Source organism: Pelodiscus sinensis, chromosome 10, assembly GCF_049634645.1.
Source record: "Pelodiscus sinensis isolate JC-2024 chromosome 10, ASM4963464v1, whole genome shotgun sequence".
NCBI classification, from domain to species: Eukaryota; Metazoa; Chordata; order Testudines; family Trionychidae; genus Pelodiscus; species Pelodiscus sinensis.
This window is the reverse complement of record NC_134720.1, coordinates 28837422-28861143: the sequence shown is the minus strand read 5'-3', so window position 1 is coordinate 28861143 and position 23722 is coordinate 28837422. Positions and strand designations below refer to the sequence as shown.

Genomic DNA, 23722 nt, shown 5'->3' with positions numbered 1-23722 from the left:
AAAGATTTTGAGTTTGCTTGTAGCATGCCTAAGGTCTTTCCTTGAAGGACGGAGAAGGAACAGCAAGGGAGTGTTCCTAACAAGTGTGCTTCCAAGCCTAGCTTTATTTTTTGTTCTGAGGAATAAAAGGAGCTCTACGAAGCTGTTTTCTAGCATCTTGCTATTCCCAAATTACTTAATGCTGGTCAAAGGTGAAAATCTTCCAATGTTATTTTGACTGCATCTCTCTGCAGGCTAGCTGCAAACTTTACTCTGTATGGCTGTGAAGAGGGAGAGGAAGTGGTCTTGGGGGAAACAAATCCCAGGGGCTACTTAGATATGGGTATGTCTATACTATAAAGTTAATTCGAACTAACATCCGTTAGTTCGAATTAACTTTGATAGGAGCTACATATACAAACCGCTAGTTCGAACTTAATTTGAACTAGCGGAGCACTTAATTCGAACTAGGTAAACCTCATTCTATGAGGACTAACGCCTAGTTCGAATTAAGTAGTTCGAATTAAGGGCTGTGTGGCCACTTAATTCGAACTAGTGGGATGTTAGCCCTTCCCAGCTTTCCCTGGTGGCCACTCTGGGCACCATCAGGGAAACTCTTCTGCCCCCCTCCCGGCCCCGGAGCCCTTAAAGGGGCACGGTCTGGCTATGGTGCCCGTGCCAGGTGCAAGCCTGCCAGCACTCAGCAAGAAGACCCTGCACTTGGCAAGGCATGAGCCAGCCACCCGCTGCTACCCAGCCCTCCGCCTCTTCCCAGGACCAGGCTGGCGGCTTCCAGGAGCCTGCCCGGGGCTGCAAGAGGCGGGTGCCCGCCTGGTCTAGTGCGGAGATCGCGGACCTCATCCACAACGTCCGCACTAGGCACAGGAAAGTGGCTGTCTAGGGCAGGATAGCTGCCAGCCTGGCCACCCAGGAGCAGGTTTGCATGAAAATCAGGGTAGTCCAGTGAGACCCCCGACCCTGAGCCCTGAGCTTAGAATGGCCGAACTGGGTCAGACCAAAGGTCCATCTAGCCCAGTAGCCTGTCTGCCAACAGCCGCCAACACTAGGGACCCTGGAGGGAATGGATCGAAACAATGACCATTTGTCTTGTGCCATCCATCTCCAGCCTTCCACAAACAGAGGCCAGGGACACCATTTCTACCCTCTAGCTAATACCACTCCATGGACCCAACCTCCATGACTTTATCTAACTTCTCTTTAAACTCTGTTCCAGTTCTAGCCTTCACAGCCTCCTGCAGCAAGGAGTTCCATAGGTTGACTATTTGCTTTGTCAAGAAGAACTTTCTTTTATTAGTTTGAAGCCTGCTACCCATTCATTTCATTTGGTGTCCTCTAGTCCTTCTATTATGGGAACTAATTAAGAACTTTTCTTTATGCACCCTTTCCACACCACTCATGCTTTTATAGACTTCTATCTTATCCCCCCTCCGTCTCCTCTTTTGTAAGCTGAAAAGTCCCAGTCTTTTTAGCCTCTCTTCATATGGGCCCTGTTCCAAACCCCTGATCATTTTAGTTGCCCTCCCCTCTCCCACCCTCTCTCTTCCCCTCTCCCATCCCCTTTTCCCAGTCTCCCCAGAGGTTAATCCCCCCCCCCCCGAGTTTTGTTAAATAAAGAGAGTTTCTATTTTTGAACACACATGTCCTTTATTTTGTACATCAGGAAGGGGGGCTAGGGAGGGGTAAGTGGAAGGAGGTGAGGGAGGAATGGGGTACGAGCCCCCGATGGGGAGGACTGGGGTGGCTCCTTGGGGTGGAAGCTCTCCTGCAGCCCCCCAATTTACACCCCCCCCCAGATGGCAGCCTGCGGCAAGCGCAGCCGGGCTGATGGCCGAGTGCTGTGATGTGCCGAGTGTGGGCATTCAGGGCACTTCAAGCCAGGACTGCTTTGCTGTCCCTCATCAAGTTAGACAAGCGAGCGGGGAACCCCTGAGAACTGTCTGTTCGGGGTGGCGGTCGGGTCCCTTTAAGAACAGCCCTCTGCTAGCCTGAGACAGCAGCTCCACGCTCTAAGTCCTAACCTGATGCCCTGCCGGCACTGCTTCCGGCCAGCCTTAACCCCGGTTCAGGGTCCACTCAATGTGGACATGCTAGTTCGAATTAGCAAAATGCTAATTCGAACTAGTTTTTAGTTCTAGATGCACTAATTCAAATTAGCTTAGTTCGAATTAACTAATTCGAATTAAGTTAGTTCGAATTAGTGCTGTAGTGTAGACATACCCTATGAGACTAGGGTGTTAAAGATCAGGGGAGATTACAAGAAATGGCTCAAAGGTGGCTTTCTCCAGAGGAGAATGTTGGCTTGTAATGTGATAGAAGAGTTTCTCCTCAATACTCTATTGTAGCTAAAGTCAGTGAAAAAAATCTTTAGAAAACAATTGGTCCTGTAGCACCTGAAAGACTAACAAATATATATATATATGGTATCTTAAGCTTTAGTGGGCATAATCCACTTCTTCAGATGAAGTCGGTGGAGTGACTGAAGATTTCCATTTGTGTAACTGAGGGTATGTCTACACTACCCCGCTAGTTCGAACTGGGGGGGGGGGGTAATGTAGTCATCCGCAGTTGCAAATGAAGCCCGGGATTTGAATTTTCCGGACTTCATTTGCATGAAGCCGGCCGGCGCCATTTTTAAATGCCAGCTAGTTCGGACCCCGTGCCGCGCGGCTACACACGGCATGGACTAGCTAGTTCGGATTAGGCAGCACGGGGTCCGAACTAGCCGGTATTTAAAAATGGCACCGGCCGGCTTCATGCAAATGAAGCCCTGGAAATTCAAATCCCGGGCTTCATTTGCAACTGCAGATGACTACATTACCCCCGCTAGTTCGAACTAGCGGGGTAGTGTAGACATACCCTGAGCTCTTAGTGTAGTTCTACATGAAACCTGTTGCAGCCACTTCTAAAGAGTCCCTGTCAGGATCAACCTGGTTTCATTGTATGATTCTCAAGTCAGAAACAGGTCTTCATACCCAAGCTGATAAACTGGAACAACTATGGTACAGAGCACTCCCACCTCTCTTGAGTTGAGAAACTTCATTCTTACAGTGCTCCTGCTTTATGTAGGAATAACAAACACTGGACTGGCAAACTGTGATGTGATCTCTGAGTGTGAAGTAATGTTCTTGGTTCCCCAATGTTCACACTTGTGAGAATAAATATTTATGGTAGATGTGCAAAGGTCCTCAGAATGGGGATGATAAATACAGTCCATCGATGCACAATACCTAATGAGGATAAAATAGAATTTCATTCTTATGCTGAATAGTTTTTGCCTTTACAAACAGTAGAAGAAATTAAAATATTAAAGAAATTGCCATTTCCGGCCTTTATGGTTGTGGAGAAAAAGCTTAACCACCTGAACCTAAAGACTCCCAAACCAGAAAAGAAATAAAAAGAATCCAGAATGTATTTTTTTAATCTCAATTTCTTATGCAAACATCATAATTGGGAGAGACAGCGGTATAATTCATGAATTTTGAATGCTTGGGGCTGGGCCAGTAATACAGCTGCAGTCATTTTCTCTCTCTAATTCAAATGAGTCAGAAATTATTTGAACCATTGTTCAAGCACTGTTATGTTGCAGAATGCCTTTTCTCTGTCTTTAGCACAAGGCAGATACTAAGACAAGTATTATCTGGCTAAAAATACACTCTTGGAGCAGATTTGACTTTATTCTCCAGATAGAGTTATCTATAAGGACAGAGAATGGAGATGGATTTTTTCTTTGTTACTATGATGTTCCTGCTAGCAAATCTTTCCTAAAATGCTTCCTAGTAGGAGCTAAGCATGTACTTAAATGACTGCACAGAGTACAAGGCAGTGGAGTTTCAGAGCCTCTGAGTTCAAGTTCCTCATGCACAAGCACAGGTCAGTTGTGTTCGGTACAGAATATACATAGGGAAATATCCCTGCAGAAATTAAGGTACAATATATACTTTTTTGCATCATTTTCTGGGCTCCCTCTAATGAAATAAATACTTCGTCTCCTCCGAATCTACACTTACAAACAAAAATATTTTGCACATGAAATATAATTCCCACAAGAAGCCCAATACATAACTGATTATAGTGAGAACTAGTTGAGGAGTACTACACTACATGCTTCACTATGAAAGCCCAATCCTGCAAGAGGCTCAGCAACACCTACTTAAATTGATTGGAATTAAGGGCGTACAGACTCTTTTTAGGCTGTGATTGACACTTTGCAGGAATTAGCCGTTTCAACATCTCTTAATTATACACTTGCAAGTTAAAAACACTTCATTACTCTTTCATGGGTGCAAAACCAACATTTCTTGCAAAGGAAAAATACTGAACAGATTTATTATGGGTCCAATCCATCAGGTTTTATTCAGGCAAAATTTCTATTGAGTTTGGACTGCAGAGAGACTGCAAGATTAGGCTTCATAAACAGAGATTCATTATAAAAAGGGTTATAGTTCACCCTTCAGGATGCACTCAAACAATTTGAGACTCAAGGATTTCTATTGCAGCTGTCCCTCTTCTGAGTATTCCCATTGATTTCAATGAAATTACTCATAAGTCAGGGAGCAGAACTCACCATTTCATATTAGCTTCACTGTAGATGAGCTATACACTTCCCACAGCATGCCTGCTTTCTCTCTTGGTTTCCTTTGTATATGAAATCTTATGGATAAGACCTGGCCCTGCACTGTGATCTGCTTAACACAGGAATAAGAGGAAGCCATCAAGCAGTGAGTTATGCCTCCCTATTTCTTGTGTTGAATCTGAACCAGTCCTAGACTATTGGAGTTAGAGCATCTCTAATTTACAGCAACAGTTGAACATATTGGCAGACCACAGCTGCACCCCTTTCTTACACCTTCTACCATGGCTTCTTGGCCACGTGGGTGTAGGGAGCTGTCTATGCCTTTCTCTACCATCTGAGAGCTCCACAACATGGGGCAATTCTCAGCTGGTGAGCAAAGATCAGGTTCTGCCTGAGGCAGCACAAAGTAGATTCTCTCTCCTTTTCTAGCTATCTCACTCTGTGGCTGTCTCTAGACTGGCATGATTTTGCAGAAATACTTTTAACGGAAAAGTTTTTCCGTTAAAAGTATTTCCGCAAAAGAGCATCTAGATTGGCATGGATGCTTTTGTGCAAAAGCATCCGTGCCCAGTATAGACGCGCTTTTGTGCAAGAAAGCTCCGATGGCCGTTTTCGCCATCGGGCTTTCTTGTGAAAAAAATTAAGGTGCCTGTCTACACTGGCCCTCTTGCGCAAATATTCTTGTGCAAGAGGGCTTATCCCTGAGCGGGAGCGTCAAAGTATTTGAGCAAGAAGCACTGAATTCTTGCATTAGAATGTCAGTGTTCTTGTGCAAATTCAAGCGGCCAGTGTAGACAGCTGGCAAGTTTTTGCACAAAAGCAGCCGCTTTTGCGCAAAATCTTGCCAGTCTAGATGCACACATGTGAACAGAGGAGGTGGGGGCCATACCTGCCTTATATAGGGAGGAGTATTTTCAATTCTTCACAAAAATAATAGACTACACTGTATGACTTACCTTCACAATCAAGGATTTGCTGCAGTGATGCTGCAGAGATTTCTTTTTTCAGAATTATTGCCACAATAGCATGTGAGGTATGAATACAGCTGTTATTTATTCTGTTGTAACGTTTCGTTTCTTGTTAAAAATGAATGTACTGGTATCTGTAGTCCTCCAGTGAAAATGCTGCCCTAGATACTGACAAGGTTGCCTACAGATATTCCAGACAGGAATTCATACAGATGAAAAGCCCTGTGATGAGACATGATGGAAATGCATACTGTTCACAAAGTAAAAACAGAAAATAAAAGGCATGATTCTACATGCGCACTGTGTGCCAGGAACAACAAGGGATGTTAATGTGACTTGTGCTGATGGAATTGGGCCCAAAATCTTTAATTTCTACTAAATTGAATGTTTCTGTCGTGGCATCACAGAGGCAGAAATAATACATTTAAACAGCTTTGAAATATTAACAATATTTTTAAAATTAAAGTACTTACATTTTAGTGGAAAACAAACTTGACTGCTGTAAAGTGCATGGTGTATACTGCTAGTCAAATTGTTCTTTGTAAAGTAAGGACCAGATCCATCACTGAGTTACTCAGACAGCCCCAATTTACAGCTCTTGTGGGATTCTACACTGTATGTACCTCATGCTCAAAGGCCTGAGCATCCTTTGCTTCCCTCAGTCAGAGTGGGCATTGAAAGTGATGAGAAGCTTTAGAAAGAACTACTTGTTGCCACACAGGACTAGATCTTCTAAAATAAATTCCATTGGCCTAAAGAGTTATAATAAAAAAATAGACTGGTAGTCACAACATTTTGTTAAGTACACAGGCAGTTTAGGCTTTTTGGCCTGTCTCTATTATTTTATAACAACTTATCGTAGAACCAACAGTGTTAGACCTAAAGAAATTTCAAGCAATATTCTAAATTTTACTCTAGCAGATTATGCTACTGTGATAGGAAACTAATATGCTACTAGACTTTATATATACCATGGATATCAAAAAACATTTTCACTAGAAAGAGCTTTTTTATTTTTAATAATTCCCTGATGCATTCAAGTGGTGTAGGCTTACTGCTCCTTAGTTAAAGAACCTTTAAAATTATGCTTTTAAAAGAGGAGGTATAGTATATAGCAGAGGAGTCTGAATTTAAAATTCATTTAGAAATCCTACTCTTCAAGGCTGTGTCTACACTGGCAAGTTATTCTGGAAAATCAGCCGCTTTTCCGGAAAAACTTGCCAGCTGTCTACACTGGCCGCTTTAATTTCCGGAAGAGCACTGACGATCTAATGTAAAATCATCAGTGCTTTTCCGGAAAAACTATGCTGCTCCTGTTCAGGCAAAAGTCTTTTTCTGGAAAACTGTTCCGGAAAAGGACCAGTGTAGACAGCACAGCAGTTTTTTCTGCAAAAAAGCCCCGATCGCAAAAATGATGATCGGGGCTTTTTTGCGGAAAAGCGTGTCTAGATTGGCCACGGATGCTTTTCCGGAAAAAGTGCTTTTCCGGAAAAGCGTCCTGCCAATCTAGATGTGCTTTTCCGGAAATGCTTTTAACGGAAAAGTTTTCTGTTAAAAGCATTTCCGGAAAATCATGCCAGTGTAGACGTAGCCATAGTGTATTGTTTCAGTTTAATGAAAGAGGGGAAGGAATGCTGAAAGAGACAAAAGGATGCAGTATTCCTCCAAAAACATTTTAGGATTGTGAAGAGAGCCATTGCAGATTGTTCAAAAAAAAGAACAGTGAATTATTTTCTACTTTAATTTATTAAGAATGAATCATATCTTATTACAGTTGTAGATACCATTGTTCCACTCAGATAACACACTGAGGGTGGTAAATGAACCTGACTAGACTAAGTGGACATCCATCACTGAGTTACTCAGACAGCTTTCTGCATTAAAAGATTTATAATCAAAACATAAAAATATACATTTCAGGTTTACTAAGCTATAGAAGGCAAAATTAATAGAGTGCACCAAAATCAGGCTTGTTTTGGAACAGAAGTCAATCTACAAATGCTGTACTTAATATTAGAATATTAATATTAGAATAGTTAGAGATGCTGAAGTAGAAATAATAGACTCATAATAGACATTTGAAATACCACCAACAGCTGGACAATAAGACACACTATTTAATGTTATGTCCTTGTAGGCAAATAATACTTTATTTTATAAAAATAATTAAGTTTATTAGAAACAAAGATCATTCTTTGCTTTTATTTATAAGAGCTTACATCCAAAGTAACTCCACAGAACTCAGTGGAGTTACTCCACATTTACATAGGTGTAGACAAGATCTGTATTTGGTCTTCTCTCTTGCAGGATTAACAAAGTTCTTCCTTGTCCATGTCCATTCTTCCTACATTAAATATGACATGTGAGATATAATTCCCCCTTAGGCTATTTCATTCATGCATGAAATTTGTAACACAAGCAAACCAGCCTACATTAGAGATGTGAATCCACAATAAACTTGAACCTTTGGCTCACATTGTTCACTGCATTTTCAGTTACTAACAAGTCTACACGAATGAGTGTCATATCTTGTTTACATTACTGAGATCTAAACAGAGGATGAATGTGCTAATTCAGCAGGTTAATCCGGTACTAAATTCTGCAAGTGTTCAAAGAAGGTCACTTGCTTAAAGAGTTTTATCTGTGGCTAGCCAGGAAACTGCAATCATTTCATGTGACCTTTCAATTCTCCTTCATGGTCCTGTTCCTTCCAGACAAGACTACAGTAATACATTCTACACTTGCTGACCAAGTTTCAGTAGTGTAGAGCACAGAGGCACTGCTCCTTAATGTGGTCAGTTAGTATGAACATGAAATACCTATGTTCAAATCTCCTAATGCAATAACAAGAGTTGCTTTGATATGTATATTGGGAGTGATGGGGAGAGAGATAGCCTGGAATGCTCTGGCATGTAGAATTGTGGAATCATAAAATACTAGAACTAGAAGGGACCTCAAGAAGTCATCAAGTCCATTCCCCTGCTCTCATAGCAGGACTTAGCACCTTCTAGATAATCCCTGACGGATGTCTGTCTAACCTGCTCTTAAATATGGAGATTCCACAACCTTCCTAGGCAATTTATTCTAGTGCTTAACCACTCTAACAGGAAGTTTTTCCTCGTGTCCAATCTAAACCTCCCTTGCTGAAATTGCGTTTTGTCCTATCATCAGAGATTAAAGAGAATAATTTTTTCCTCTCTTCCTTGTGACACCCATTTAAGTACTTAAAAGCTGCTATCATGTCCTCTCTCAGTCTTCTCTTTTCCAGACTAAACAAACTTAGTTATTTCAGTCTTCCCTCATAGGTCATGTTTTATAGACCTTTAATTATTTTTTGTTGTTCTTCTATGGACCCTCTCCAATTTCTCCATATCTTTCCTGATCTGTGTCCAGAACTCATCACAATACTTCAGTTAAGGCCTAATCAGTGCAGAGTAGAGGAGAAGAATTACATCTCGTGTCTTGCTCACAACACTCCTGTTAATTCATTCCAGAATCATGTTTGCTTTTTTTGCAACAGTGTTTTTGGTCCACTATGACCCCTAATTCCCTTTTCTGCAGTACTCTTTCCTAGACAGTCATTTCCTGTTTTCAACATGTGAAACCGATTGTTCCTCTCTAACACTACGTCTAGTATACAGGCTTCTTTTGGAAGAAGCTTTTTTCAGAAGCTTTCTGCCAAAAAAAACTTCTTCCAAAAGAGAGTGTCCACACTGCAAAAGTGCATCAAAAAAGCGATCTGCTTTTTCGAAAGAGAGTGTGCAGGCTGAATGGACGCTCTCTTGCATGTAAGCTGTGATTGCAATGGACAGAATGGCACCAGGGCACCTGTGCTTTTCCCTCTTGCCTCTTCTTCCAAAAAAACCTCTCTCTTCCCAGTCCACACATGCCTTTTTGTGAAAGAGCTCTTTTGCAAAAAGGCTTCTTCCTCAGAGAATGAGGCTTACCAATGCTGGAAAAAAACCTCTGCTCTTTTGATTTTCTTGCAGAAGAATGCAATCGCAGTGTGGACATTCCTCAAGTTTTGTCAGAAAAACAGCTGTTTTTCCAACAAAACTCTGTAGTGTAGACATACCCTAAGAGGAGTACTTTGCACTTGTCCTTATTGAACCTTTTTACCTCAGACCATGTCTCCAGTTGTCCAGATTATTTGAATTATGACCCTATCCTACAAAGCACTTGAAAACCCTCCCAGTTTGGTATAATCTTCAACTTTATAAGTGTACTCTATGCCATTGTCTAAATCATTAATGAAAATATTGACCAGAACAAGTTCCAAAACTGATCCTGTGGAACCCCACTTGTTATGATCTTCCAGCATGAATGTACCTCATTGACAGCTACTCTCTGAAAACAGTGGTCCAACCAGTTATGCACCAACCTTATAACAACCCCCATCTACATTGTACTTCTTTGGTTTATTGATAAGAACATGCAAGACTGTATTAAATGCTTTCCTAAAGTCTAGGTATACCATGTCTACTGTGTACCCGTTACCTATAAGGCTTGTTGTTCTATCAAAGAAAGCTATTAGGTTGGTTTGACGTGATATGTTCTTGACAAATCCATGCTGCCTGTTACTTATCACCTTGTTATCTTTCAGATATTTGCAGATGGATTCCTTAATTATTTGCTCCATTATCTTTCCTGGCACTGAAGTTAAGCTAAGCAGTCTGTAGTTTCCTGAGTTGTCCTTATTTCCCCTTTTATAGCTGGGCACTATATTTGCCCTTTTCCAGTCTTCTGGAATCTCTCCTGTCTTCCATGGCTTTTCAAAGATGATGGCTAATGGCTCAGATACTTCCTCAATCAACTCACTGAATATTCTAGAATGAATTTCATCAGGTCCTGGTGACTTGAAGACATCTAACTTTTCTAAGTAATTTTTAACCTATTTTTTCCTATTTTAACTTTAGAACCTACCCAGTTTTCACTGGTATTCAATATGTTAAGCGTCCAATCACCACCAACTTTCTTGGTGAAAATCGTCACAATGAAGTTGTTAAGCATCTCTGCCATTTCCAAGTTTCTATTATTGTTTTTCCCTCTTCATTGAGCAATGTCATACCCTGTCCTTGGTTTTCCTTTTGCTTCTAATATATTTGTAAAATGTTTTTTTATTACCCTTTGGCTGCGACTAGACTGGCCACTTGAATTTCCACAAGAACACTGACGATCTAATGTAAGATTGTCAGTATTCTTCCTCAAATACTATGCTGCTCCCGTTCGGGGAAAAAGCCCTCTTGCGCAAATGTATTTGCGCAAGAGGGACAGCTAAAAACTGTTTTGCGCAAAAAAGCCCCGATGGCGAAAATGGCGATCGGGGCTTTCTTGAGCAAAACCACATCTAGATTGGCACAGATGCTTTTCCGCAAAAAGTGCTTTTACGCAAAAGCGTCCGTGCCAATCTAGACACTCTTTTCTGCAAATGCTTTTAACAGAAAAACTTTTCTGTTAAAAGCATTTGCAGAAAATCATGCCAGTCTAGACATAGCCTTTATGTCTCTAGCTAGACTGAGCTCATTTTGTGCCTTCACCTTCCTAATTTTGTCCCTATACTTGTTTTATTTGTTTATATTCATCCTTTGTACTTTGACCTAGTTTTCAGTTTTTATAAGAGTCCTTTTTTATTTTTAGATGATTCAAGATCTCCAGGGTAAGCCAGAGTGGTGTCTTGCCATACTTCCTATCTTTTCTGCACAGTGGAATGGTGTGCTCTTGCACCTTTAATAATTTCCCTTTGAAAAATTGCCAACTGTCTTCAATTGCTTTTCCTCTTCATCTTACTTCCCATGGATCTCACCTGTCAGTTCCCAGGGTATACTAAAGTCAGCCTTCTTGAAATTTGTTGTATTTATTTTGCTGCTCTACCTTCTACCACTTCTTAGAATTATGAACTCTATCATTTCATTATCACGTTCACCCAAGCTGCCTTCCGCTTTCAAGTTAAAAACCAGAGCTAGTCAAGAATTTTTCTATGTTTGGTTGAAAAAAAATGACAATCTGTTAAAACTGAAACTTCATGAGAGGCTTAGTTTTGATAAATTTCCTGTTTTGAAAAAACTGTGAAAAAAGTTTTGAAACTCAAAACATCCCACTTCAACATTTTGAAATAAATTCTGGATTTTGGATCACAGCAGCTTTTCATTTTGAAATTTGAGTGACTTATAATCAACATCAAAACTAAGCGTTTCAAAATGATCAAAATGAAATATTTCAATTAACACAAACCAAATTTAAAGTTTCTTCACTTCACAACATTTTTGAGATTTTAACATTTCATCCCATTTTGGAAGGGGAAATAGGTTTGAAATCTCAAAAATGTTCCTAGGATAAGAGAAGCATTTTCTTCCCTGCTCTTTAGTAAACGTTATGGGACTATGAGTCCGGTCTATTAACTTTATTTAGTATTAGGTTGATTTGGGTTTTTATCATAATATTTTGCATTATTGAACATGTTTGTTTAGTTAGTATTTGCTCTGTTAAGGGAGGTGGAGGAAAGGTTATTGCCCATTTAAGAAGCAATTTGTGAGTTTGTTTTAAATTCTGTGTCTGTTATGGCTATAATGGCTAAGAAAATTAACAGTATTTATTGACCATCAATACAGGGCTAAATTATGATGTAACTATTGAAATTATATAGTTTACTGAACAACCAGAAAAGTATAAAATTGGCATAAACATGTAGCTACTTAAGATTGTTTTTGAGTAAGGGATCAACATCCAACTATGCAGAAAGAGCAGTAAGAACTATGGAAGCAGCAATGATTCATTCTGTTCAAGAAAGAATTCACTCTGATTGTCTCGGATATACTCTGTCTTTTAGACATCCAGTTTTATAAAGCTGAATTATCTAAAACTAGAATCTAATTTTGTGCTTAATAGGTGCTAGAATGTTCAGCCCTTATTGATCTTGCTTTTCCATACACTCCAGATGTCCTTCACAGCCTAAGTGAGTTTTTTAGACAGTACTCCAGACTCTGAACCAGATTAGCTGCCAGAAATACAGACACTAATTGACCCTTGAACAGAGAACTTCAAATGGTGCAGGGACAGCATGAAGAAAGCAGCGAGATCCAAGGCTGAAAATTGAGTCCTAGGTCTTATCACTTATTTGAAATTAATTTCTGAACTACTTCACTCTCTGCTCAACTATCCTCTACTGCTGGCTCCAAGGCACACCATTCCTCCATTCGGTATGAATTCAGTTTTACACTGTGAATTGAATCTGGCTTTTACACACTTAGGCTACGTCTACACTGCAGAGCTATTTCGGGAGACCTCTGGTATCCCAAAATAACTACTCGGTGTCTTCAGAGCAAGCCTGTTATATCAAAATATAACAGGATCACTATTCTGATGTACCTGTAAATCTCATTGCACAAGAGTTAAGGGATGTTTTGGAATAGTGATTTATTTCTAAATTACCTTGAAATAAGCTATCCAATTTGCCTAGCAAAAATTGAATAGCTTATTTCGAGATAAGGGTGCTGTGTAGACACACCCTTATAGACAGAACTAGAAACTGGACCCAGAAACAGAACATCAACTGACTCTTAAACTGGGACAATTCTTGATCATTCTTTTTCTCTGGCAAACCTGTTAAAAAGACAAATATTATTTTTATTTCCTTCCAGCAGGGCAGGCCAATTTCTAGGAGGGAAATCACCTTCTTTTCAGGCTACTTGCTTTGACCAAACACCGGAATCAGCCTGACTCTAGTAAGATTCTCTTGCACAATAGGATTCCACTTTTCTTTTCAAGTGCAGCCTTTTCATATCTGTGTTAAGGATTCATGCAACTTGTTTAGCAGCATGACAGTCCTGTAAAGCTCCTGACTCATTCTACCAAGTTCCATCACAAGATCTTTTTCTTAATAACCAGCCAATAATTGCCTTCCTTATCCTCTAAAGAGCAAATTTACCTTTCACATCAATGGGCTAAACTGCTTTGATACTAAAGATTTGCTCAATGTGACTATTAAATAGATGAAAATCAGGGCCAGTCAAAATAGAGGAACCCTCTTTCAGTTCCCAAGTATCCCAGTTCCTCTGGTATCCCGGAAAAACTCTGCCACATCCAAAGAATGCGTCTGCTTTTCTGAATTTTTTTTTGGAAGAGCAAACACATTTTTTTGGCATGCTTGTAAACCTCATTTCATGAGGAAGGAGGAATGTGCTGAAAAAAGGTTTTTTTCTGTGTAGATGGGCCAAATGTCAGAAAAGCCTTTTCAGACAAAAGAAGCGGAAAAAGGTACTCAAATTGTGTACCTTTTTCTGGAAGAACACCACAGTGATACATGATATATATATTCTCTTCTAGTTAGCTTTTGGAAAGAATGTAGCCCCTCTTCTAGCATGTGCTGAGAGAGTGTTCCCTTAACTCAAGCAAGCAATGAAGGTCTGTATTTTTTGGAACTGAGGAACTAGAGTTCTATTCTGAGCAAAATTCTGCTGACCTTAGATCCTTTCCATCCAGCCCCTTGTTAAAGTCCTCCCCTGGGAAGAGTTAGAGGCCAAGTATTCCTGCTCCCACTCCTCCTGCCTTATAAACTTGTACCAGGGCTTTACAAAGGTGCTGGTATCTTTTTTTTTCTGTCCATTTTCTCTGATCTCTCACTGTGCCTGGTTTACTGTTTGGCTTTTTTTCCCTATTTGTCATCTTTTTTTCTTTTCTGTTTATTGCCAGTCCCCTTTTGGCTACTTCTTTTCCTCTTCCTTCCTCCTCAGGTTACCTTCATTCCCCTCCTCATTCCCAGTTTACCACAAAGATAGGACTACTGCATTGGCATGGAGAGAGAGGAAGGGGTCCAGAGAAGACAAACCTTGGCTGTTGCATTGCTTCTTGAACTTTCAGCCCTGTGTACAGCAGCTGCTCCTGTAGCCAGCTACATTAGACACATACCAAGTACAGAGTGGAAAGCTGGGTGACTTTCAAAGAACTACCTGAGGCCTTACCTGCAGACCCCTGCAACTGGAAGGTGTAGTTTCCAGCACAAGTAGAAAGACTTGCACTAATTGTGATTGAGTTACCATGCTAAAAATAGAGGTGTAGCTATTCTGGCAAGTAAGACGAGCCATTCTGAATACAATCCAGTCCAGACACTAGGTATGTACTCAGGATGACTAGCTCCTCCCACTGCTTGTGCTGCGATCGCTTTACTTCCATTTTTAGGTTGCTAGCTCAACACTGATGGAGGTACATCTGCTTGGGCTAGAAGTTAAACCTTAATGCAGACATACCTAAAGTGTCAGGGGAGTGAGGAGAATTTGGGCTCTGCAGCTTTCCAGTGATCTCCTCTGCACTCTATCCCTCCTCCTAACTATTCTCCTTCCAGGGTTGCCCACCACAAAGTTGGTTGGTATTCTGCTGCCTTCCACATCTGCTCTCGGGTACAGCTCCTCCTGCCTTAGAATAAGGCTAATTAGAGATGCTGACCCCATGCCCTCTGGGGACACTCAAGGCCCAAACTTTAGCAGATCTGTGACAGAGCATGGGCAACTCTCCAATCCCTCGGTGCCTTACAGCTCTGCGGTCTGTGGTTTTTGCAAGGATTGCAACTACTGCTGCGAGACCTTCCAGCCTGGCCAATGCCAAGGATTGCAGGGGAGACCTCCAGACTTAAGAGTGAGTTTTCACAGTTTGAGCTAAAGTCCCAGGTTCTGTAAAGACCCAGGTTCTGTAATAGATGATCCTTCTCTATGGATCAGGCACAGAGGAAGACACAAAATATGCAGATGAACCCCAGGGGGTTATGTTCCGACCATCCATATAGAAGTGCTCAAATTCTTCTAGTCCTTTTCACACAGATCCTTTCAATAACTCTTTGTAATGCCTTTTTTGCGAGGGATGTAACTTGTGGAGAGACTTTTCTCTGTATAAAATCAAATGCAAATGCTAAGACTTCCTAGCTGCAGCATTAGGCATAGTTCAGGGCTACAGTAGAGTTCACTTTCAAATGAGTTTGATGTTGTGACTGTTCCTTTGGGTGTGGGGAGGAAATGTGGATTTCAATCCTTTAAAATTCTGTCTTGCTCTGGTCACAGAACAGGGTTTGTAACTGTACAACTACTCTAAAGCACGGTAATTGCTAGCAGGGTTCTAACATAATTTCTCCGTACCCATGTTGCATCTGTTATAAATCTGTGCTATGAAGTGCTAGTTGGCATAGTTTATCTAGTACCCTTCTCACCATCCCTTCCCATTTTCTGTCTCCCCCCTTCCCACCATATCACTGGTAATACTGGTTTGGGAAACTGAGAAAAATCTCCTATTGTGAACTGTGCTTAAATGTGTTCATAGCTAGCACAGTCCTGATCCGCATGTGGACCAGGCTTTCATGAAATCCGAATACTATAGAAATCTAATCATGAAGTCACTTTGTGTCCAAGCACATAACAGAATCAGTCACTTTTATGCTAATAACCTTGCCTTTTAGATTAAAATGCATCAGAAAGAGCCTTGTTTACTTTGAAGCACCTATTGTTTTCACCCTTAAAAAAAATCCTACTGTTGATTTAAATACCAGGATTCTAAAGTGTTCTTAGAGCAAATGTACAGCAGTGAAAGCAGGCTAATAAACTAGGCATAATTGGCTTATTTATAATAGATTCTGACTTCAAAAATGAACATTAAATAATGGCAATTCTGTTTCTTTCCAGCGCTCAGGTGGGGCCTTAGCTATTCCATTATGTGCATTTCAAGGGACTGTATCTCTCCATGCACCCACGGGGAAAACTCTCTCCTTATCTACCTATGAGGTAAGCACTGAAGGGCAAAAAATAACACCCACATCAAAGAAAATTGAAGTATATCGATCCAAGAGTGTTGGTCATGAGCCAAACCCTGAGGACTCTCCTACCACACTTGCAGACACAAATGTTAAAATTCATTTGGAAGTGCTTGAAATTTGCGACAATGAAGAGGCCATGGATACTGTATCAATCATCAGTAATATCAGCCAGTCCTCCACCCAGGTCAGGTCCCCGTCCTTGCGTTATTCTCGGAAAGAAAACAGGTTTGTTTCTTGTGATTTAGGAGAAACTGCTTCCTACTCTCTTTTTATACCATCAAACAATCCTGACAGCGATATTAACATATCAATTCCAGATACCGTTGAAGCTCATAGGCAGAATAGTAAAAAGCAGCATATGGAAAGAGATGGTTATCAGGAAGAAATACAATTGTTAAATAAAGCATACAGAAAAAGGGAAGAAGATGGCAACAGCAATTAAAAGACACTTAGTGTAGTAAATCTGATTTGACTGACACGCCTCCTCTGACTCAACTGATCTATCAAACACAATGACTTTTCTCTTCTGTAACATAATTTTATTTTGGTTTGGCTATGCCAATAAGCAGGTTTTTAAAAATGTATGGATGGGAAACATCAGACAATTAATTGCTTTTATAGTGTTGATTGCAGAATTATAACACTGGTGTTTTGGTTTTGTTACTATAATTTCTAAAACTTTTTCTGAATAGATGCTTAGAAATTGCTTTGGTTGCTTGTTAGTACTGGGAAATCTACCTATGGAAACTTGAGAAAACTGAATTATCAAACCATTCACATCCAAGGAAAGATTCTTAAGGTTTTTGACCTTTTGTCACAATTCTGCTATGAGTCCAGTGCCTGAAGTATTGATCAGAAAAAAATAGCTAACGCCAGAAGATGAATATAGGATTTGGTTAAATACAGGATTAAAAGAGGCCTCAGTGCTTTTCAGTTTCCACTGTTGTGTACACAATTCCTACGTACCACATAAATAATTAACTGTTATAATATCAACATTGAATCCGGGTAGCTGGAATGTAAGCATGCACATTCTGTAAATATGGTAACGTATTTCCACAAAGTTCTAACTGCTCAACATTCCTTTCACAAGTGTATTAATGTTCAGTTTACTAATCCCATGGAATCTAAGGAACCCCCTTGCTGCCTCCACCATCTCTCCCCATGTAAGAAAAAGAAACTTTCCAATCTTACAGGGTGTCCATACTTGATTCAAACAAAAGTCATGTTGGCAACATACCAGGAGACACATCATCATGCTTCATTTGCATCAAATTCAGTGGCCTTAATCTTTAAAGGTTACCAAGGCCAGAGTCACACCCATGCAAGTAATCACATAGACAGTGTAAGTGACATGCACCCCACCTCTTCAGAGGCTGCCAGGGAGGGTGTGATGCATGGAACAACCCTCAGAGATGCCCTAACTTGCACCTGTGTTACAATAGTCCTTACAGGCCATTGCAGGGTTACACTATGACTGAGGTAAAAGTCTCTCCCAGCTACACATCCTCCTTCAAGGGCTATGTTATCTCTTTCCTCCACGGCCTGCCCAAAAAGGCTGAGAAGGAGGAGCCTGCTGCAGAGCTGATAGAACCAGAAGGGTGGGATTACACTTGTTCTTTGACACTGTTGTATCAATCTAGCAAAGGCCTGTAGAAAAATGATGCATCAAGCTCTTGGGTTTAGCTGAAAGAGAGTTGGGAGGGTACATTTGCACAGTATATATGATGCCCTAATACTTTGTAGAGTTATAATGATCCCACATTTTTCAGAAGTGAAGTCTAGAGAAGACCTAAAATTCTAAGAGTTGGGGAAAATGAGCCGAAACTCTTTCAGACTGTCATTAGAGACCATAAAGAAGTAAAACAAACCCCAGACCTACTTCATTTTTCTTTGCAGTTAACCCACAGTATGGAGGTGTGAACAGCAATGACCTGGTTCCTCTCTCATTTACACCAGTGTAAAGCAGAAATAATGCCATTGAAATAATGGGGGTTGCACTGGTGTTTATCTGAAGAGAATCAGGCCCAAAGCAGTATATAAACTGATGAAGAAAGACCATGCTGGGCTAGGAGTTGTGGTTTAATGTGCTACCTTTTCATACTGAAATGGGGGGTGGCAGTGCTTTTTTTGGGGTAAAAAAAAAAAAGTGCCGGTACTCCAGAGGAAAAGTTGTTGAGCTCTGACTGGAGGTGCTGGTACTGTGTACCGGGCTGTACTGTCACAAAAAAAGCACTGGAGGGTGATAACACTCCAGCTGCGTCTTCATTTCAGATTTAACTAGAAACAAGATTGTAAGAACAATCCATTCTAAGCTCTATTCCATAAATGTATTTACTTATAAATTAGAAACTGGCACCCTGCCATTTTTTCAGTTCCTGCTTGCTGCTGTTTTGCACAGAAAGCAGCCAGTAGGAGGCAGTGTAGGAACACAAAGCTTGGTACAATATGACCTTCTCATTCAATTCCAGTCTCAAACACCAACTCACAGGATTATAAACATATCTTGCTGGATACAACAAGAAGACACAACATGCTTTAAATTTGGAAAGTTTGGCTCAAAAATGAGGCAGCAGCCTTTCTCATGGCCTTTTTCAGCACAGGAAAAAATCCCAACTATGTTTACACATATGCTTTTCTCAGTGCAGTGATGTATTAATCTATAGACAACATCACTCCAGGCCCAGGACAAGAGGAAATGAGGGGTGAAATCCAGATACCAAGGCTACGTCTACATTTCAAATTTTTTGTGCAAAAACTCACTACAAGCGAATTTTTGCACAAGAAAAAGTACAGTAGATCGTCAGAAGACAGGGCTTTTTGTGCAAGAGTTATTCCTCTTTCTTTGAGGAATATGCCTTTTTGCGCAAGAAAAGGCAGGTGTGGACGGATATCAGAAAAAGCACAGGTGCTCTGATGACCATTCTGTGAATGGCCATCAGAGCTTTCTTGCGCAAGAGCATCCATGGCAGTGTGGACACTCTCTTGCACAAAAGCACATCTCTTGTGCAAAAGCACAGGGCAGTGTGGACACACTCTTGTGCAAGAACTTTTTGCGGAAGAGCTCTTCCACAAAAAGTTCTTGCGCAAGAAGTCTGCGGTGTAGAGGTAGCCCAAGATTGAAAAGTTATATAGAGATGGAGTCCTTTTAAAGTAGCTCCACTTTCCTTCTGCTTTGACTTCGTGGTTTGTTTTGCTACTGCCCACTGACTGCAATCTGATTACTTGAATGTGTATCCAACGTGTGCCTGAATGTATTTTAAAGTTTTAATTCCCAAATTCAGCACCAATACCCTAGATAGCATACAGATTGCAGTAACACACCCACTGAGGAGTAGGCTAGAGGCAGGCCTGACAACAAAGGGGGCAAATGGAACAACTGCCCTGGGACGTGGCGATTCAAAAGGGCCCAGGGAGCCCAGCCACTGCCACTATTACTGCAGCAGCAGATGCACCCAGAGTCACAAGCCCTTTAAATTGCTCCTGGAGCACTGTGTGGCACTCCGGCAGCTCATAGAACTGGCTGTGAGATGTGGGGGTGGGGGAGCACTCCAGGCAATACTGTGGGGAGCGGTTGCACCCTGGTCTGGGCAGTGCTGGAAGCTAGCTGCCTGCAGCCTTGCCCCTTCCAGCCTGCTCCCCATCTTGCTTAGGGTCCTGGCAAGACTGTCAACTCCCCTGGCTAGAGGGACAACATTTTCCCCCCAGGGTAGCAAAAAGGGTGACTCCATCATTACCTTTTAGTCTTCTTTGTTGATTGGTTTGTTTTCACCTCCTCCCTGCCCATCCCAACGAGAGACCAGTATTGTGTGTAGGAAGAATATTAACTGATGGTGTGTTAGCATCTAATTGTGTTTAGAAGGGATTACCATGCAATCTAGATGCATCCCTCAATTTACCTAATTGTAAAGTACTGTCTTACTGGTCTATAATAAATACATTTTCTTTAATGATGATTCTGTAAATAATTTGGTAATGTATTAACTGTCTATTTTATGTTTTGTTTTAAAACAATTAAACAACTGGAACAGTGTGAACACCCATGACTTCATTATTCAGCAGACACAAGCCCTTTGCAGACTAGAAAACTTGCTTCATTTTCTCTTGGTTCATGTAGTAGGACTGGTCTACGCTACTAAGTTAGGTTGTTGAAGGCTGTCTTGCTTACACCTCATTGCACACGTCTATGTTTCCCACCAGTGTAAGTGCCATGTTTCAGTGACCCAGTAAAATCACCTTCCTGAATAGCACTGAGCAGTGGTTAAGGAAGTGAGGATGATGCAGCATAAGCATAGACAGTGTTACTTATGTCAACCCTAACAGTCTCCAGCAGGTGTTCCACAATGCCCAACACTGACTATTCTGGCCACAGCTCTGAACTCCTCTGCTCAGAAGGTTATGGACACTAAAAGGCCTCCCTTCCCCTTTACTGCCCCAACATATTTTCAAAATGCCTAGTCTGATTGTCTAGCTTGATGAGCATATAGCATCTATTGCTCTGTGTAACTGCCGCACTGACACCCACTCCAGTTACACTCTGGCCTTTGGCTTGAAGTGGATGGGAGATATTGGATCTCTTAGGTCTGCGGAGAGAAGAGGCTGTCCAGGAACAGCTAGAGACTAGCATCCATGAGCAGACTGCACAGGAAGTGCAGAGAAGATGTACAATGGGCCAGGAGCAGGACTACATGCAAGCAAAGAAATGGCAGCAGGCATAGCAGAAGCCCAGGGAGGTGAATAGTCAATCCAGGCCAAGCTGCAGACATGCTGTTTTTTTACTAAGAACAGTGAGGATGAGATGGAGGATCAAGAGTACGAAGATGGGAGACAAATGACTGGGAGATCCTGGTATGCCATGAGCCGGGACCTGTTTCAGACTTTAGTGCAATCTAGTCAGTCCTGACAGGCAAGCAAAGGTGAGCCTGCTGCAGGGGAAGGAACCTCAGATGAGTGTGTGATTGTATTTCCCTTACAACAATACACACACACTCAATAGGACACAGCTGACTTTGCATTAATTTACTCATACTAGCAGAGATAGCCACATCACGAGAGGTAGAGTCGTTACCTTCTTTTCATGCCTCTGTGGAGTTAGGCAGGGGAGGCTACGAGGAGCATTTTGTTTATGTTCCCTCTAATCAGAGTGGCAGTACAGTCCTGCAGCTGCTCAATGAGCCCCACCCAGCCAGGGGCTCAGGGCTCCACACTGGAGCTGCCTGGCTGGGGAGGGGCACTTTTCCCTCAACTACAGCAGCAGCTCCCTGCTAGGGACAGAGCAGCGAGTCTCTCCCAGCTGGTAGGGAAGGGACATGTCCCTAATTGACTGAGAGGGATGTGCTGCTCTATCCTCTGCAGAAAGCTGCTACTGTAGCTGAAGGAGAAGTGCCTCTTCCCTAGCCAGGCAGCTCTGGCTGGGCAGGGCTCATTAAGGAGCAGTGGGGTCGTGCTGCTGCTCAGCTTAGAGGGAACCTTAGTGCACAGGGATGTCCTTGAAATCCTCCTGAAAGATCTCAATGACTCGTTCATTACTATGCAATCCCCCCTTAATGTTTTAGGGGTGGCAGCCTTATTTCTTCCTCCATGGTAGGATACTTTCCCATGCCAGTCAGAGATCACTTCAGCTGACACCATTGCAGGAAACAGACTAGCAGCATATGTGCCCAGATGGTGTTGGGAGCCAGCAGGCACTGTGCTCCCTATGCTTTCGGTACCCTCAGGAGTGAGGTATCTGCTAAAATCACCACCACCGGTGGAAATTTGTGCCAGCATTCAGTGTCATGGCCCTATACTCTTAGTTTCATGCAACTGAGCCTTGTCATTTCCCCAGCCAGCACATTCCCCCTGGCTGGTTGCATGGGTGGGACAGTGCTGAGCATTCAGAAGCAGAAATGCCAATAAGCATCTTGTTTATGCATTAGGAGAACACAGGAAGGGAGTTCTGAATCTTAACTTTTACTTTCCATTGGGACTATACAGACAGTGGTACCTTTGAGTTTCACCTGCAGCCTTTCATGGTAACCTTCCACACTGTGAAATGCCTGAGCTGGGGAAGAACAGAAAGGGCCAGGCCTGTCAACAGGGGAGGGCAATTGCCCCAGGGCTCAGTGATTCATAAGGCTCCCAGCCACCATCACTGCTACTGCCAACAAGAGCCCTGGAGCCCTGTAAATCACCACCAAAGTCTCAGGCGGCATGACCGGGAAGAAGGGTGCAGCACAGCTTGGGTAGCACTGAGAGGCTGACTGCTCCAGCCCAGTTCTGAATGAGGCCACACCCCTTCTACTTGAGGCCCAGCCCATTTTAGGAGCATGGAACCGTCTCTCCCACAGCTGGCCCAGGGGCCTGGCATGTCTGTCAGCCCCTTTGGAAAGAAAATTGGGGGTGACGTGTGTGAGGTAGTGTCAGTACCTTGCTGGTTGCTGTGCTTGGGCTGTGGATGACCCCTATTGGCCTCTGTCTGCAAGCACTGCCCAGTGGGGGGCATCTTGAGGGCCCCCATGACAGTGACCGAATCAGTTCTACCAGTTAAGGGAAGGGATGGAACAAAAGAAGTAAGTGTTAGGGAAAGGGTCAGTTGCTGGCTGGGTAACATGAAGGGAACAGCCTGAGCTGAGGGGCTAGGGGTAATGGACCCCTAACCCAAGGGGTCTGAGGCATCCTGGCCCTCACTCCTGTAACCACATCACATCTATGCTGTGCGGTATCCTGGAGAAGCAATAAACCCTCTATTCTATTGGCTGGCAGTGTGTTCTTGCTGCTACGGGGGTGCAGTTTCAGGGAAACCCCGATGCATCGTCACAACATGATCAATGAATGCAAACAACCGCTGCATCAGACTGTGAGAAATGGGTCTGGAGGATGAATGCTGCAGACAGCCTGGAGGGGAAAAGAACAGACAGGAGAGAGGCCCAGGAAAAGGAGAAGGAGATGCACCACGGCATATTGGGTCTTTTCCAGCAGCAAACACAATGCTGCAGACACTTGTGGACTGGCAGGTTCCAAAATTATGGACTCGCCTAGCTTGGCAGTCCATAGGGAACTTCAGTATAGCAACTCCCTACATCCCATCCAACACTCCACATAGCATCAGGGGCCATATCCCTCCTCCTGCCATTCCTGAGGGCATTAAGGACAACTACAATGTCATATACAGTAACTATGGTTTTCCCAGATCAGTGTACATGTAGATAAAATACTCTTTTTCCTTGTAAATTTGTTTGCTCCTTGTAAATTTCTGTTCCATTAGTTTATCAAATGTTTAACATATTTGCTTTGAAATTACACAGATTTTTCTTTGCCCTGGTTTTGTTACTGAATGAAATTATATTATTTGGAAAATCATTCATTTTTATTAGTTTACAACATATGGTGCAGAGTGCTTAGCAGTTC

General features: G+C 42.2%; 1 protein-coding gene and 1 long non-coding RNA gene across 3 annotated transcripts in view; one reads left to right on the top strand and one right to left on the bottom strand.

Moving 5' to 3' along the window:
* Positions 1-23722, top strand: part of GPR149 (G protein-coupled receptor 149) — a 66053-nt gene that overhangs the window by 40429 nt on the left and 1902 nt on the right. The window contains exon 4 of one of the 2 annotated variants that reach the window (XM_025184869.2): positions 16203-16301. In XM_025184869.2, the coding sequence (XP_025040654.2) occupies positions 16203-16301 (99 nt within the window). Of the gene's footprint in view, positions 1-16202; positions 16980-23722 lie in introns of those variants that run through there. The other variant, XM_006123484.4, reaches the window with a different exon arrangement.
* The window catches only part of LOC102444221 (uncharacterized), a 34155-nt gene continuing 13327 nt past the window's right edge, over positions 2895-23722 (bottom strand). The window contains exons 3-4 of the long non-coding RNA XR_332094.4: positions 5530-5763; positions 2895-3227 (exon numbers count right to left, since the gene is read on the bottom strand). This is a non-coding gene — a long non-coding RNA (uncharacterized LOC102444221). The remainder of the gene's footprint in view (positions 3228-5529; positions 5764-23722) is intronic.